The sequence below is a fragment of the Alligator sinensis genome, unplaced genomic scaffold, assembly GCF_000455745.1.
Source record: "Alligator sinensis unplaced genomic scaffold, ASM45574v1 scaffold1000_1, whole genome shotgun sequence".
NCBI lineage: Eukaryota > Metazoa > Chordata > Crocodylia > Alligatoridae > Alligator > Alligator sinensis.
Genome location: NW_005842478.1, coordinates 574,728 through 592,288, shown reverse-complemented (window position 1 = coordinate 592,288; position 17,561 = coordinate 574,728). Strand labels below are relative to the sequence as shown.

Sequence of the window (17,561 nt, the reverse complement as noted above, 5' to 3'; positions counted from 1 at the left end):
CTAGTACCTTTTTATTCACAGAGCTCAAAGTACCTTATAAAGGGTGGATGTATCCTTTGTCTTTCAGTTGCATAAAGTGAGGTAGTTCCTTGGAAATTGCAGCAAGTGCTGATCTGTGACTGCCTAGAGAACTTTCCTCAGCAATCCCTCGCAGTTGAAGGACAATTGTCTTCCATGATTACCTTATCTGTGTGTCCAAAGATGGCTGATACGTCCTATCCCAAATGAACAGACTCTACTGCTGCTTGGACATGTGTTTCTGTGTGGGGCAGGTGGTGCTGGATTCTTGATTTGGTCTATGACACACTGTTTCTGCTGCTCCTACTTTTCAATCTCATGTTGTTCTCATGAAGTTTTAAAGTACTGAGATCCCTACAGCAGACTCTTCCTCCATTTGAGGCAGTCCTGGGCAATAGTTTCCTATGAGTTGACATATCTAGGTACTGCATTTTTTTTTTTTTAAGTTGACCTTGAGGATGTCCCTGAAGTGCTTTCTCTGACTTCTTCTTGAGTGTACACCTTGGCTGAGCTGGGAGAATAAAACTTGTTTTGGGAGTCTGAAGTCAGACATCTGGATGACATGGCTGGCCCAGCTAGGTTGACTGGATAATTATTGCCTCAATACTTGTGGTGTTTGCTTGCAGGAAGATGCTAACATTGGTGTGTCTGTCTTTCTTCTGGATTCGGAGGATCTTCTGCAGGCAGCATTCAAAGACTGCACTTGCACATTTGAGGCGATGTTAGATTTCTTCGTCGATGTCAGCGTTCTGCGAGAGAGAGAGCTTCCGAGGTACAGGAAATATCAATGTTCTCCAGAGCCTGGAGCAGCACATAGATGGTTTGACTTTCAGTCCTGTCGCTTGTTCACTGAGCCACACTGCTGCTTCTGAACCAGGCATGTTACTGGGCTGGTTTAGACATTGGCAGTAGATTCTTATTTAACCTTTTGTGACCTTTTAACAGTTGAAGTGACTCCTCCCTCCCCCCTGCTAGAAACAAGCAGTCAGGATTGTCCTGTTCTTTGGCATGAAAATGAAATGAAAGGAGCTAGGGGTATCCAGAAACTGTTGTAGGATAGGAACACAGCTGGAGAGAGTGTGCAGTCAATGCTCATGCCATTGTGATGGAAATAAAAGAGAATGAAAATCAGGGTTTAATGCCCTGACATACAGAAGCAGGAAGTTTACCAGACCAGAGTGTTAAGGTGCTTGAGGTGTTACACTGGAGGTGTTAAGCTATGAGGCACTCAACAAATGGGCATTTCCAAGGGGTGCAGGTTTTTAATGTCTGCCTTAATTATCATCATCTTCCCTTTTCTGCCAGGCCCAAGGGATTCTTTCTTCTTTTTCTTTTCTTTTCCCCTATAGAAAAATTTGGCTTTTTATCAGTAACCCCATAAATTTGGGGGTTTTGGCAGAACAGTTGAAATGGGAGGTGGGAAATGGATGCTTCCTACAGTCTTTGTGGAGCCAATCATCTTTCCACAAAAAACAGTTTCTAATCATGTGCATCTTCATCAAAGCACTGTAGCTCATGTCCTTGCCCAAGTCATGTTTCCTGCCTACCTTGTCTCCTTTGTCCTTCCCTGAACCTGTCAGTGCTGTTCGTTAAGCGTTAAGAACTACTGTTGACCAAAGCTGCCTTTCTGCCACCTATGCAACACCACCTCGTGGTAGAGACTGGACAGAATCAAAATGCTTGGGCTGAGTATTCCCAAACCGGGGGGGAAGTTTAGGATTTGAGTCAGTCCTTCAAGGCCAGATGTCTTCTGCTTTACGAGACACAAGTTCATCCGTGAACACTCCGTTGGAGATTTTGGATCCAGATCGTGGGTTCATGGTTCAGGTTTGTCTCCCAACCAAAATGCTATCATGTTGTGACTCACTGCACCATGATGGTGCTTCATGCAGCATGAAATCTACTGGGGGCATCTAGGAATGTACTACAAGAACTGTTTGTAGGGTCAGACTCAGAAAATAGGGCTAATCCAGGACACAAGATAGCTGTCAGGCTTGCTGTGGGGCAGCACAAATTGCTTCCATTCTCCTTCTGCTCTGGACCCACTGTTTGATGGCACTCTAGCGATCCTTCTCCATCTCCAAGAGAATGGTGAGTGTCACTATGCCACATCCATACAAACTCATTTCCCAGCAGCAGTGTCTGAATTACAGGGCTGTTTCCATTGGATCTGCTGAAACAGTCAAGCAGAAGATCTTGCTCCTTCCACAGGATCATGGGGAATGTTTGCTTTAAGTCTCATTTCTACTGTGGAGATGTTTGCTGGAAAATTGTTGGGAACTTTAATTTGTAATTTAGGCAGGAATGTGGCACTGAAATAAAGGGTTGGGAACTTTTTGGTCCTAAATGTAACATCTGAGTACCTGGGTTAATTTGCACTTTGGCATTTAACAGGCTCTTCCCAGTTGAATTATCTGTTATCATCAAGTGTGGCATTTATCAGCTCTGAATATTCCTGAGTGAGGAAGATGGTTGAATGGTTTGAGAATCACTCCCTATAGGGAAATACACTATGTATATAGGGGTTTTGTAGTCAGGGGTTTCTGTCAGGAAAAATTCCTGGTTGTCTCCTCCCTTGTGAATTGAGTTGATGTTCAGGTTGATACAAAGCAAGTGTAGGATGCTGTCATCTCAGAGTGGAGTGGGGCACTGGTTTACAACTGAGTGTAAGGAGGTGACAAGCCGCATGTCCCACCCATTTCTATTTATAAATCACAATGTTGGCTTCAGCTGCATTTCATCCTTCTGAAACACCAGCCTGAGTTTGCTTTCAGTTGCCTCAGACAACAGGCCTCTTCCAGGCAGGTAAGTGGGCTAGAGCAGAGGGCTTTCCCCTGCAGCCTAGAAACATTTTTTCTCCAGAGTGTGTACTCTTCTGCAGATAAAGTTATCTCATTGCTTTTCTTTGTGCATGGTCACCTGAGTAGTGATCAGGAGGGGCTGTTGATGTTTATAATGGAGGAATAGTGCTGGGGTTACTGATATGATCCCCAGACACCTCAAACCTTCTTAATGGCAGGTCAGCCTAGAAAATTGGGCACCAGTTTTGTGGCCAGTGGAATGTTTATTGCTCATGAACCACTGAATAAACACACCTGAGACCAGAATCATCTGCTTTTGCAGTAGGATATGATTTGAAGCATGTCTTGGAATGAGATGCTGGGTTACATGAGCAGTGTGAATTGGGTATATCAATGCTCTGTTCCCCAGTTTAGCAGCTGCAGTGCTTGTTGTTTGCTGATGCAGGTCTCTCCTTGGTATATTTTCTACCACTCAGTCATTGAAAGAAGGATGAAAATGAGGGGCTGCTTGTCTAGATAAAAAAGACACTTTTGTACCAGGACAAAGGGTAGACAAATGCTTAAACTTCAGGGTAGGGTAAGGCATATAAAGGAAGGGGCTTGGGCTCTTTCAGACTTTTAGAACTGCCTTTTTAAAGGCCTTAAAATAACCCCCTTTAATCGTGAGGAAATCCCTGAAATGACCGGTGTCATCTGTCACAACATGGAGGACATAAGACATAGGGATCAGAGTCATTGCCTCTGGAATTTCCTATCTCTAGGAAGTTAGTTCAAGTCCAGCCTGGCTCAGGGTTGACCCACGATTATGTACTCAGATGTTTGTTGGCATATATAAAATGAGATGTAGGTCTCTGTTTATTTTTTCCAGGCAGGTCTCAACATCAAAAATAGCATTACTTTGGGCATAAATCAAAGCTTTTGTTGCCAGTCCCAAAAGAGATGCTAAAGACCAAATGGGCATGAAGGCTCAATCAACCTTCTTAGAAATGCTGGTGCTTTACCAGTTTTGTAGCTACACAGAGCAATTTTATGCATCTTCCCCATGTTCAGAAGTTGTACTGCTCCTCGTAGACTAGTATAGCAATGCAGCTCACTTAATATGGTTGCACTTGCATTGATATAAAAGTGCATATTCCTGTATGGGAAAGGAAATTGGCTCTACCAGCATAACATACCACTATCACTATAATACAGCTATAACCACTTGTGTGGATGCAGTTAGACCACATAAGTAAACATCACACTACCAACTGATACAATAGCAGTACAGAGAGAAGTAGCTAATAATAGCATTACAGACACTGAGTAAACCAGGCCCAAGGCTGTTCTTTTTTTTGTTGGTATGAAAAGATGAGTAGGCTTGTTTGTAACTTGTAAAGCTACTATGTTTTCCTAAATAAAAAAACCCAAACAGACTTTGCCATTGAATACAAGGAGGTGGCAAAAGCAGCTTCCAGAGGATTTCCTTTGTATTTCTCTTTTATTTTTTTAATTAGGGTTTTTTTTTGTAAATAATGGAGATTCCTTCTTTGCATTTACCACCATTCTTTACAATATTAAAATGAAAAGAACATTTAAAATCACTTACAGCACTTCTTTCAGCTTGATCAAACTGACCAAAGAAATTAATTAAAATATTCCTGTCATTTTCAGTCATTCCCTTCCCAATCTATTTTTGAAATATTTTCTTGCAAAAATATTTTTTCCAGTCTTTCAGCACGTCAGAAATGCTGGTTGAGTGAGCAACTTGAAAAGCTACCTTGGGTTCCTAACCCCCATTATCTATCAATGAGACTTTAGCCATGATTTTTAAAATTGTAAGACATGTTTGGGTGCAGTATCATAACAGAGGCTGGTTTTTTGAAGCATTAGTGTTCACCTTTCTGAACATCCATCGCCTTTAATGTGCAGGGCATCCAAATGCTCCAGTTGTGTGAGCTGTTTTTTTCCAAAATGGGATTAGGCTTCGAAATCACTTAGGCTAGTTCTGCATGCAGTGTTTGTCCTGGTGTAACTATTATGTAGGAGTTTTATTTATTCAACTGTGACAGGTTCACACTCATTGTGTGGACCAATGGGCATGCCCTGCCACCTTGGGCCACAATGCACCTGAGCCTACTCACACGCCATGACATGTTGTTCACTGGTATACCTCTGGAGGTAGTGCTCAGTGGTTCCTTTAGTGGCCCAGGGGTGGCTCTCTTGGCACGTCTTCTGTGGGGCTACTCCTCCCCTACACCCTACCCCTTTCCTTTTGGGTCTTACGATGCATCGAGGCAGTTCCCTAGTGTGTTAATGGGGCTTCTTCTCCTATGCTAGGGCCCAATGAGAAGGGATGCTGCAGTGTTCTCGCTGCTGTTCTACAGCTTCCAAAAAATCCCAACACAACAGAAAAACTTAACTTAAATAGCTTGGACTTGGAGGTGGGCAGGGCAACATTGCCCCCACACCAAGCAGCTCAACTCTGAGCATAGGGAATTGGGTGCCCTGTGCTCCATTCAGTCTCCCTGACTTTGGGCTCCATTGTCTTCCTGGTGAGCTGGCTTCTTGTTATAGCTTCTTCCCATCTGGCTGCTGGGCCAGTAGTGTCACTGCTCTGTAGCACTCCACACCATGCTGGTATGGGGTCTGCCACTCCACCAGTCCCCTGTTGGCATGCTCTGGGCTTGCAGACTCACTAGTGGGGTGTGCAGTGTCTGTGGCACTCCCTGCCAGGGTTCTCCCTCATCTGGTGCCCACAGGGCCCATTGGGCTGCCTTCTCCCAGCCCCACCTGACCTGCGGGTTCCTGTGTGTTCCTTGGTCTGTGGTGGCGAGTGGGCTTGCATCTGTGCTCAGCTGCTTGTCGCTTGGGTCAGGCAAGCCAACATCCATTCTGGTCCTCTGGGTGAAGGAGCCCTTCTGGGTTTGCCTGGGTCTTCTGGCCCCGGGGAACATAGCGGGCCTCCAGCCGGGCATCAGGAGTGCTTCCTGGTTTTCCCCGGCCATCTCTGCCACAGGACACACACGTGCTGCTTCCCCAGGCATACTGACCATCAGGGGGAGCAATGGGCCTCTTCTGGTAGTAAAGAGAGTGTCTGGCTCCATTTCCTGCGTCTGGATGTATCCCCCACTCTGCCTTGGCCTTCGGGTCTGTTTTATGAACATGGCCCCTGTGCTCCATGCCAACCAACGGTGTGCTCTCTAGCCATGTGGTGCCAGCTATCTTAATTGTGGCCACCTGGGCTATGGTGCCAAGGTAAGATGAGCAGGGGCCAGTCACACTAACCAAATAATTACATTGACAGAGTTAGAGTGGGAATACAGGTTTACTGATGTGTAGGTGCCTCGTACCAGCATAAATAAGGCCCTCATCCTATATAAGAACAATTCTATTGATGTAAAGCACCTTTTCAGCAGTATAACTGTGTCCAAGCTAGCAGTAGGTTATGCTGGTGTCGCTGCAAGGTTATAGCTAATGCAGAACGCTCTCCCCTATCTGGAGGCTTCAACACTGCTAATAATGTCCCCAGCTTTAGTTCATTAGCACTGTTCTGCAATATCAAAACTCTGAAAGCTTTGGGGAAATGTTTTATGTGAGAAATGCATTCAGTTGTATTGTTAAAAACACCAGGAAGTCTTTTGTTGGCCTTAAGTTTTGTTTCTGTACAGCTTCAGTTCAGGCCTAAATCTGACCTAACAGCATTCCTTTGTCAGACATGTGAGGTGACATGCGACTTTAATAGCTTTTCAGCCTGCTCTGCCTGTGGTGTCAGCTCCTTGTCTGTGGTGGTGGGAGGTCTGCAGTCTTAGTAGCAAATTCCTTAGTTGGCGTATATAGGTAATGACTAATTTACTTATTGTGTTAAATATTAGAACCTGACCTGATGCTCTGCATATGGGTCTAATGGATTTAAGTGGTGAGGTGAGATATATGTGGGGCATTTGTAGAGTGTGGTTGAACCACCCTGTTCTGACTCAGCTATTAAGTGTTCAACATACACGCTTTAAGTGGTTACTACCCATTTTGCTGCCGCATAGAATTGGAGCACAACTTGGATAATCCCAGTCCAACAGCCTTATCTCTGTTCATTAGGATCTTCTTGGAATTGCCCTGTTCCTTTTTTCTTTGCTTTATTATTGGCACACTCTCTCCTTTCTGGTGTTGGTCAATGACAGATGCTATGTAGCAGTCATTGACCATACATAGCAATAAATTAAGCAGTACAGATACCTTGGAGCACTTATGACTAACAACAACTGGATGGAGGAGGAAATTTAAGGCAGAGAGAGAAGATAAATACCTGTTGTTTCACTTAGTAGAGAATTTTTAGCACCAAAGAATGACTGAGAGCTTCAGTTATACAACATCATTATCAGGACTATGGATTTATATGGATACGTGAGGCCTTGACACTTGTTCTTCTTCCTTCTCAATAAAGTATTTTTGCAAATAAAATATTGAGCCAACTTCTAGGGGCCAGTCGGGGAGAATGATATGTTGAGACCTAAGAAGGAATTTCAGGAGGTTTGTGAAGAACCAAATATAGAACATGAAGTAAAATCCCAGCAGCTTTTGTGGAGAAGGTAGGTGCTTAGGATCACAGAATACAGCCCAACTAAGCATCTCTTTGTCGGGACCCAGGGCAGCCGGCCAGCAGCTCTCCCTGACTCCCACCCAGGCAGTTAAGGGTCCGTCAGGTGGGTACTTGTGACGCATGGAGTGGAATTACTTAGGCGGACGCTTATCGGTTGCAAAGCAAGATTATTTACTCACGCCATCAAGGTGGTGAAAGACGGAGGTCAGATATACTTAGTCACAGCTTAGAGTTCGTTCGGTCGATCTGCAGACATATATACGGGCCGGCGGTCAGCGGGTTCAGGCTTATCGGGCATGCGGGTCAAGGGTACGCCAGGGAGGTCGCGGTGGGAAGACGCTGACAACTGATCAAATTGTCAGATTTACTCCAAGGTGCGGACAGAGTTGTCTTCGACTTTGGCAGAAATGCAGCAGGGTTTTGTTTGTATGATAGCCAATTGTTTTTTGCCACGTCATAAATTTAATTAGAATCGCCAATTATCTAGCCGTCTTCGCTAGGGTGTTATCATAGGGTTACTCTTTGTTTTCTTTGACCAATTATAATGATTTATGTACAGCACAGAAGGCTAAGTTCTATTTCATGTTGGTGTTGCAGTTATAAATTTCTTTTTGACATGCGCAGTAAAAAAACTGTTACTATCTTCTTGTTAGTTAACTCTTAGTTAACCTAGTGCAGACTAAAACTGTTTTTGATTAATATATTTCTTGCTTGTGGCATGGGCAGTACTTAATTTGGTTGTGACACTCTTAAAAGAAAATTCCTATGGCATTCAATCTCATCGCCAACCATGAAGATAAAGGGACAATATTGAGCCAGACCTAGGGACTTTTCACTATGAATTGCTATCAGTGGGGAAGACAGGTACTTAGCCCCTTGATAGACAAATGGAGGAATTGTGAGAGCAACCAAGGACAGGGGTCAGCAACGTTTTTGCACAGTGCCAAAAACACCCACAGCCTCCACTTGTAAGACATTGGCGTGTCACGGACAGGTAGTGGAGAACCTGTGAGGGACCTGATTCTTGTGGCAGTGCAACCCTGGCCACTTCCCCACCCTCTGCCCCAAGGCATGCAAGCCAAGTAAAATGCCTTTGCATGCCACACTCTGGTATGCGTGCAGGGGGTTGTCTACCCCTGCTCTAGAGTTTATATAGCTTTGGAGCAGGCTATTTAATTTCCACTCTTATATCACAATATTTTTATTATCTATAGATTTAAGGCCCCAAAGGACAATGTGATTTAGGTAGTCCAGTCTCCTATAAGACACAAGACCATTTCATCCGGTAATTCCTACAGTGGAATTCCTCAGTGCTCTGTATAAGCACTGAGCCAAAGAAACTGTTGCTAGACTAGAGCCTATTCCTTTACATAGCCCTTTGTAACAAGGGGTCTCTCAAGGCCTGTCTGCCTTTGGCCCGCCCATCTGTTCCTGGGCCAGCTGTGGTAGTCCAGTCTCCTATAAGACACAAGACCATTTCATCCGGTAATTCCTACAGTGGAATTCCTCAGTGCTCTGTATAAGCACTGAGCCAAAGAAACTGTTGCTAGACTAGAGCCTATTCCTTTACATAGCCCTTTGTAACAAGGGGTCTCTCAAGGCCTGTCTGCCTTTGGCCCGCCCATCTGTTTCTGGGCCAGCTGTCCACCTCCTCTCCTGCCATGCCTTGATGATACATAATTATGTTGTTAATTAGGTGGGAGGCTTCCCATTTTTGCCCCGATGCCAGGGAGCCCTATCTGCAGCTCCATTCCTCCCCTGCACTGCAGCCCAAGCCTTGCAGATGGCATCCACAGTTATTAACATCACCGGCCCCACACTGGGCCCCAGAATCCTTCAATTTGGACCCCAACTGGATCCCTCCAATCAGACGGCCTACTCCACCCTCATTCTGGGCTGCCTAGCTCCCTGAACTCTTCCCTCTCTCAGGCATGGGCTTCCCAGGACCTTTGGCCACACAGGCCCTAGCCTTACCTCCAGGGCCAGTCAGAACCCCCTCAGCTCTGGGTGTCCCTCACGCTGGGCCCCTGGCCCTTTTGACCCTTCTGGTCCTGGCCCCAACATAGACCAGTCAAGAGTGTTTTAAGTCAGGCTTCTGAGCCTCCAGCCCACTCCCTAACCTGGGTTCACCTTCTTGGCCCTACTATGGGGTAACCCACCCAGGTGTGGGAGCTGGGGTTATTAAGGTGCCCCGACCCACCTTTAACCGGGATGGTAACTGGCCTGGTACTTCCTGGAGGCTCCCCCACTACTGGGAGCCCCACCAGGCCACCCACTCCCAGCAGGGTGCAGTTTTAGGTCATGCCCAGGACCAGGAGCCTCCAAACCATCCCCTTGAGCTCCTGCCCATACCTCCAGGATGTTGCATGCAGCCAGGCAATGTTTCTGCCTGACCTGCCAGCAGCAGGCTGTTCTGTTTATATAGGTGGCCAGAGATCTAAAATAGCCGCTGTAGTCAAGCACCTGCTGGCTGTTTGGCTCAGCCCTTAAAGTGACAGGCACCAACAGTGCCCTGCCACACCCTCCAAAAGTATGAAAAAGATTCCAAATGATGGAGAATCCACTGTTTGTTGTAGGTAGTGGTTGAACAGCATATCGCTGTCACTGCTAGATTTTTCTTGTTTTCAGTTTGAATCTTCTCATTGTATATACTGTAAGGGCCAAGAGCTGGAATCTAATCTGCTAGACTAGCGTGCATTCTAATATTATGCATCTCCTTCCTGTTCCCCAGAGCTGGCCCATGAACACTACGAACAGGAGTAGAAGACTCTCAGTTAAAATAGAAGGCTTGGTACAGAACAGATCTAAGAAGCCAGTTTTGTTTCAGGGCAGAGCTAGTGCAAGGGGATTGAACCCTGGATGTCATCAGGTGCTTCATTTTGGGAGCTTTGCTGTTGTAGCCTCAGTGCAGTTTATCCCACCATCATTGCATTGTTTGCCTTTCTGCCATGACTAATGCTTTCCTCCATTCCCTCTTATCCTGCAGATTGTCTGGAGTTGTTGTTATCAGAGTCCATGGCGTACACAGTAAGCCCCACTCCAGCGGGGCCTGTTGGGACCCAGTACTGTGTTTGCAAAGTTGAATTATCTGTGTGTGGCCAAAACCTTCTGGACCGAGATGTGACTTCCAAATCTGACCCGTTCTGTGTCTTATTCATGGAAATCAATGGAAAATGGGTAGAGGTGAGTACCAAAGACTTAATACTTTCCAATTCATGAAATTGGTTTGTGTCTGGCTAGTGTTTTGCATCTTGGTGTTACTTATTTATTATTCATGCTATAGTAATGCCAATGAGACCCATTTGGGACTATAGCCCCATTTTACTAGCTAGTGATCATAATGTAGTAAGAGACAGACCTTGCCCCTATCCTGCAAATGCTTGAGGAGGTGTATAATCCTACTCACATGATTAGTGCTGTTGCAGCTAATGGGGTTACTTGCACAAGTAACATTGGACATCTTTACATGTGTTGCTGGGGGAAGGGGGGGAGAATGCTTTAATTAGAACAGCTCTGAGAGCTGTTTTAATTAAAGGGCCCACGGCATCTCATGTATTCATTGTCCCGCACTTCAAAATAACTGCCATTTTGAAGCACGGGGGCGCTAAATACACGTGATGCGGAGGCTGCTGGAGCATTCTAATTAGCATGTGTCTGAGCAGGCATCCAGCACATGTATAAGTTCCTATTATTCCTGTGCTTAAGTACCTGCAGGATCAGGGCCTGTATTGACAAACATTCAGGGTAGGAGACAGGAAGTGTGTTTCACAGTTGAAATACAGAAGCTCACAGATATAAAGAGACTCCATTCTGCCAACAGTTTTCAGATTGCCTATCCCTCTCTGATACTGTAGCATATGTGGATGCCTTTTTGGGTTTGATCAATATTTTATCTTCAAGAGAACTGATTGGTGAAGTGGGTTTATCTCCAGATTGTAATGGAAACTGAATGTTCCCAAGTTTGCCTGAAAGCCTGTATATTAGGTATAGTGACAGGATATGTTGTGCCTGGGAAAGGTCTCTCCGTGTTAAACACACAGAGATCTGTCACATCTACAGCTCAGCTTTTCCCCATACAGCAAATGAGCTCTACTGACTTTTCCCCTCATAGTTGGACAAAGCAGTTATTTATCTTGTAGAGTAAGTCATGCTCCTGAGTTTCTTGGCCCCTACGGCACTACTTTCTGTCACAACCCAAAGTTGTGGTTTTTTGTTTTTGTGTGCTTCGGCACCACTAAATTATGTTCCCGCCAAATTGCAGCTTTTTTGCACGGTAGAGTTTTCTGCTGCAATAGGAGAACCCGTGTGCAAAAGAGTATTTCCCACCGTTTGTAGCCTTCTTTGCATGGTGCATTTCTTTTGCATCATGGTGATGCACGGTGCAAAGGAGTTCCCGCCATTTGTATTTAGATTTGTGCCACATTATTGGCCAGTTCTAAATGTAGGCATACGTGGCGGCTAGCTATTGGCTTGCTAGCCGTACAAAAGGCTTGGGTAGTTTCCGCCCAAGTCGGAGAGAGAGGAAACCTGGAGAGATACAGAACTCGCCAGGAGGAGGAGACTTCGCGCTGTGTGAAGATCTCCAAGCGATGTGGACCCTTGCGGACCCAACGCACCTTTCTTAAGCAGGCAACGGAGGTCCACTTCTAGCCTCTCCCCGTCCCCGAGCGCAAACCTAGACGTATCCCTATCCTATATACCCAGTTTTCGAACCCACGGAGTCTTAACAGCTCCGGGGGACCTGGGAACCGAACAGAACCCACGGAGATTCAGCCACTCCGTGAGGAAAGAATTGCCGAACCCGCGGAGCCTAAACCACTCCGGGGTCAAAGAACCGAGTTTGTCAGAGTCCTCCAACGAGGATTCAAGCGGAGCTGCACCTGGAAAGCTGTCCAGCCTACACCGCGACCACCTTGGGTGTAAGTAAATAATCTTTTCAATCAACCATTACGCCTCTGTAACTGATTCTAGCTCGCGCGTGCCTTACCGCCCTGCGGTATTCTTTGGCCCCGCGTGTCCAGGCTGCTGGCCACAGTCCGCATACACAAAGACGGGCCTGGCTCGCACATGGTGAGGATGGGATCGGGAGCCGGCCCGCACACTTTCCACTAATGAAGATGAATGGTCCTTTGATAAATGATCTTCTCTAACCTACATGTGTAGATATAGAAGTTCTAACTGTGTTGCATCTGGTTTTGCTGCCATTCATCTCTGACTTAACTGTTTTGCTTGCTGTTCTGAATTGTACAGTTTTATGACAAAACTTAAGAGTTGTTATTATAGTGTTCAAAATATCGACCTCTGTCAAGTGTGGGCTTAAAATCACTCCTTAATGTTTACATTGCCCAAATTGCATCTGACGTGAAGTGTGCAGTATGTAGAATAGAGGTTCCCAAACTGTGGGTCACAACCCCATATGGGGTTGCAAGATCAGTGGATAGGGTCATGGGAGTGGGGGGCTATAGGTTGGGAGTTGAGGGGTCCTGCTGAGGAAATGGGGCCATAAATGGGATCATGCTAAAGAAATGTTTGGGAAGCACTGATGTAGAGGTTTGGTGGAATGCTGTTATGACTCAGGTCAGGTCCAGATGCACTGAAATGCTTGTTTAGTGGGATGTTTCAAATCCAACTAAGATCCTGTATCACAAAGGAATCCAATTCTAAGGGTTTTCTTATGGGGGTGGGGTTGAGGGGTGAGCACAGCTAAGTATGACGTTCTTCAGTCTGTTAATTTACGACGCAGGTTTGGCCTGGTGTAATAGGGACAATTGTATTGTATTGGTCAGGGGGAATTATGGGGATGGTTATTGTGTTTGAACACCTAGGGCCTCAGTCAAAGTATGCTGAGATCAATAAGCTTTGCAAGGGACACTTAATGAATGTTAGAGCCTTGGCTTGGGACAAAGGTAGGGTTATTGAGCAATAGAAAGGAGAGAATTGCTGTGAACAGGATAAGTTCAAGAGATTTAAGTTCAGTTCTGTGCTGTGTGGAATACAGGCCAGCTGCTAAGACTGATTAAGCCTTTGAACTGTTCCTGGGTGTTGCCCTTGCTTGCCAGATCGCTTTTTGATGAGAAGCAAATGCTTCATCTGCCACATTTAATTGGAAGAGGCACTGAGCAGAAACTGTACCTAAATACATAAGGTCCATACGCCCCAGAGGCTGTCATGTCACCATCTTATCAAAATCAACAGCCTCAGGAAGATGCTAATTGAAAACTGGCTGTTTCTGGGGCCAGAACTTGAAGGGTCAAGAGAAGTTGAGTGTAATCTGAAAGTGAAAGTTCATCTCCTCTCTTCTGGATGCTGTGGAGATCTATAACATAAATTCGTCTGCCAAAGAGGCTGCTTTTTAGGTGGGGAAGGTCCAACAGTATAATATGGTCAGGAAGTCAAGGTTGTGCAGACAAGCTGTGGATGTTTTCAGGCTTATTCTGGTCCCAAAAGGCCATGCAACTTGCTTGATTTCAGAGCAATCAGAAAGGGAGCCACTAATATGAAATGCAGGTGGGAAGAACCACAAGATTGTTCCTTTGGATGTTAACCTATTCTGAAGAAAAACAAGTTGGCCTGGCCTGTAGTTGTGCCCAGATATTAGCAGCTCTTGGGCTGTTTTCTGGCAACCAATCAGTCCATGAGCAGCTATGATTCCTCAAAAGGAAACGCACTACCATTGCTCTGAGGTGAAAATTCAGTGTTAGCTGCATGTTTTCTCTTCATTAGTTCAAGAGGAGCACTGCTTTCACTTTACTCCTTTGTCACACACCTGGGCTAGGGACAAACATTCAAAAAACCTGAGCCTGAATTTGATTCAATCTTTGCAGTTTAGTCTAACCTGCAAAGCTTGAACTGATTTGGAGATGGATAGACATTCCCTTTTCATTCCAGAAATTCAGGCACATGCCTGCAGTGGCTCAGGCAAGAAGCTGGGGGGGGCACTAGAGCAGCCCTCCCTTCTCTTGTACAATGCTGAGATGGGGGGCGTGGCTAGGCCCTGGCAGGATGCTTTGATTAGGAAAGTCTGCCTGCACCATCCCAGGCTTTTCCTTGCTGGCTGCTCAAGGGGCAGGAGTGTTGCCAGCCCCCAGCCTCCTGCTAGCACTCTGAGGCAAAGGGAGCGGAGAGTGAAATGCATGCATCTGTTGATGATATGGAGCTTTTCAATTTCCCTCCCTGCTTCTTTATACTTTCTGCAGCAAACTGACAGGCGAGCAAGCCAGCAGGGGGTTGATAACAGTGTTTATCACCCAATCAGCAAAACAATAGCCTTTCTCCATTACTTCAAACTCTTCTTAAACACCTTACCAGCTGACCTGTTAATTAGCTCCAAAAAGCCTTAAGGGGTCACTGTTCTGTCTGCCTGTCCCATTGAAACTGGAGACTCGCACATGTCTGCATTAACTAGCATACCACATGCCTAAGGTCCAGGGAGCTGGGGTTCATGCTGTGGGGGTTGGGAGGGAGGGGGTATGTCCTGCTTGAGAAGCAAGGGGGCAGGTAGGGCAGGTGGTGGGGAGGTGCCGGCTGGGCCCTCTAGGGGTACTCAGTCTCCTGGCGGCACTTCTGGTTTTGTCGCTGCTGGGAGACCACTCCTAACCCCTGCACAGTGATCAGCTGTTGGGGGACACCCGCACCCCCTCCCCCTGCTCAACAATCAGCCACCGGGGGCCACCCCAGTCAGTGATCGGCTGTGGATGGGGGGGCGCAAATGTAAGCATTGTCCCCTGGGTGCCTAAGACCCATGGTACACCACTGGAGAAGCCAGGAAGATCCTGCTGTGCCTGTAAGTCTCTGCTGGAATTCCAGCCAGGGAGCAGATGGGAGGGGCTAGCTCTGCCATGGAGCAGAGAGCCCTGCCCAGCCCAGAGAGCATGCTGGGATACTGGGGGTGTCTGGTTTTTATCTCAAACCAGCAAGGGGTCTGGAACAGACATTGCATAAACTGGTTTGACCCAAATCAGTTAAGTCTGATACTATATTCAACCAGGTTTATCTCAAACCAGTTTCAGCAATTTTCAACTTGGTTTATGTGCACTCAGCATTAGGGCTGTGCAAAATTTTGCTGGCTGTTTCATTTCGATGCCGTTTCGATTCATTTCAAGCTTGAAACAGCAAAATTGAAACGAAATGAAGGGCTTCACAACAGCTTCAAAACAAAAGGAGGGCAGTCGAAACGTTTTGAATGTTTCGAAATGTTTTGAGTTTCGAAGCTCAAGCTGGGCTTACCTGCAGAGAAACAGAAAGTGTGTGTGTGGGGGGGAAGGACTGCTGTCATATTGACTGTGTAGCTGGCCAGTGACTGTGATCCTTCCCTGAGGTCCCTTCCAATCCCAGTGCTCTGGGGGAGGGAAGGAAAAACAGCATAAAAGGCAGCATTGTTTGAACTGCCTTGCTTTCTCCCTTGGGGCCTGACGGTTACTGAGCTATCTTCCAGCAGATCCGGAGCGTTAGACAACGAAGGCTACTACTACCATTGATTTGAATGATTTCCTACTTGCTAGCCTTGCAAGTGGGATTCCACAATACCTTTTGCTTTCTTCCAGACCCTTTTATTTTATTATTATTATTCATTGATTTATTCTTATCAATTTTATAATTATATTGGATATTACACTATAGAATTTATATAGGAAGGGATTTGCATTTATATTTTATTTCTATACATGTATACCTTGTGGCATATTGCATTACAGAATTTAAATAGGAAGGGAGATGTTATTATAAAAATATATAAATGTAAGACACTATGAAACACACCATGAAGCATGGTGGAAAGGCAGCTGGCAAGCCTTCAGAGAGGAGTGAAAGAGGGGGTAGAGGGAGAGGTGTAAGTTTCCCCACTCCCCCCGCAAACTGAGATACAGCCTGTTTCCTACAACTAGCAAGGATGAGGCTTCCAGAAGCAGCAAGAGAGAGAGGGGAGCAGTGCCAGTGCCACTGCCTGTGCCTGAGTCTGCATCTTCTCCAAGAGCACCAGCCATAACCTCCCCCCCCACCACCACCACCATGACAACAAGCACCAGCACCATCTCTGATACCCCCATTTCACTTCCCATGCTGAGCCTTCCAGTGCCAGAGGAGGACCTAGAGCTGCAGCTGGATCTGAGTGCCCTAGCAAGGGAAATTCTGGGGAAGGAGGGGGAATCGGCTGCGTTTGTGTTCCACACCCCTCAAGTTTCCCCTAGAGCCAGGTCTCCTTTCCCGGAAGGCACTTTATAGGAGTTTGAGGTAAAGGTTGTGGAGGCAAGCAGCTCAGCTGAGTCCACTCCTCCTGTCGCTGTGTCTCTGTCTGCTGAGGAGGGGGAAAGTGCAGATCCGCACATGCACCCGTACCCTAGAAGCAAGCGGGTAGTGTGGTCTGGGATCATTTTGAGGTGGCAGATGATCCCACATATGCTATCTGCCTGCACTGCTGAGCCAAAACTAGCTGGGGCAAAGGAACAAAACACGTGAGCACCTCGGCAATGCTGATGCATCTCTGCAGGCACTACCACCTTGCCCTTACTCCTCCTCAGCCTGGCACCAGTGGGAGCATACCCAAAACGATGTCTCCCTCTCGCTCCAAAACCCTCGTCCCCCCCAAAGCAGAGGCAGGCCACCCTAGAACAGTGGAGGAAAGATGGACAGAAAGTGGGTGCATTGAAAGGGCGAGCGAAATCTCCCAGAGCATTGGGGAAATGCTTGCTGTTGATGGCCAGCCCTTCTCCTCAGTTGAGTGACCAGGGTTCAGGCGGCTCATGGTGCTCGTGGCTCCATCACATCAAGTGCCTGCATGCACCACCACCAGCAGGACGGTGGTGCCCTCCCGGTATGAGGCATGCGGGGTGTACTTGAGGGAGGAGCTGCTCAAGGCAGATCCACAGGTGGCCTCACACTTCACCTCGGACATCTGGAGCAGCTGGGGTGGAGATCACACCTACCTGTCCTTCACAGGGCACTGGTGTGACCAGTCAGGCCATCAGCAGGCTGTCTTTCAAGCTGAGGTGATGAATAAGTCCCACATGGCAACATATCATGCAAGATCATGGGTGCAATGAATCACTTGCTGCAGGGGTGGCTCATTGGGCAGAGTAAGCTCACCTGTGGCTTCAAGGTCACCGACAATGGGACCCATATGGTCAAGGCAGCCTGTGATGCCAACTTTGTTGGCATCCACTGTGTGGCAC

General features: G+C 46.6%; 1 protein-coding gene across 8 annotated transcripts in view; it reads left to right on the top strand.

Annotated features, from left to right (window-relative positions):
- CPNE2 (copine 2) overlaps positions 1 to 17,561 on the top strand; it is a 211,081-nt gene that overhangs the window by 49,464 nt on the left and 144,056 nt on the right. For 6 of the 8 annotated variants that reach the window (XM_025212695.1, XM_025212694.1, XM_025212697.1 and 3 more), the window contains exons 2-3: positions 645 to 790; positions 10,382 to 10,578. In XM_025212695.1, the coding sequence (XP_025068480.1) occupies positions 757 to 790; positions 10,382 to 10,578 (231 nt within the window). In that variant the 5' untranslated portion in view covers positions 645 to 756. The remainder of the gene's footprint in view (positions 1 to 644; positions 791 to 10,381; positions 10,579 to 17,561) is intronic. The other 2 variants (XM_006031028.3, XM_006031029.3) reach the window with 1 other exon arrangement.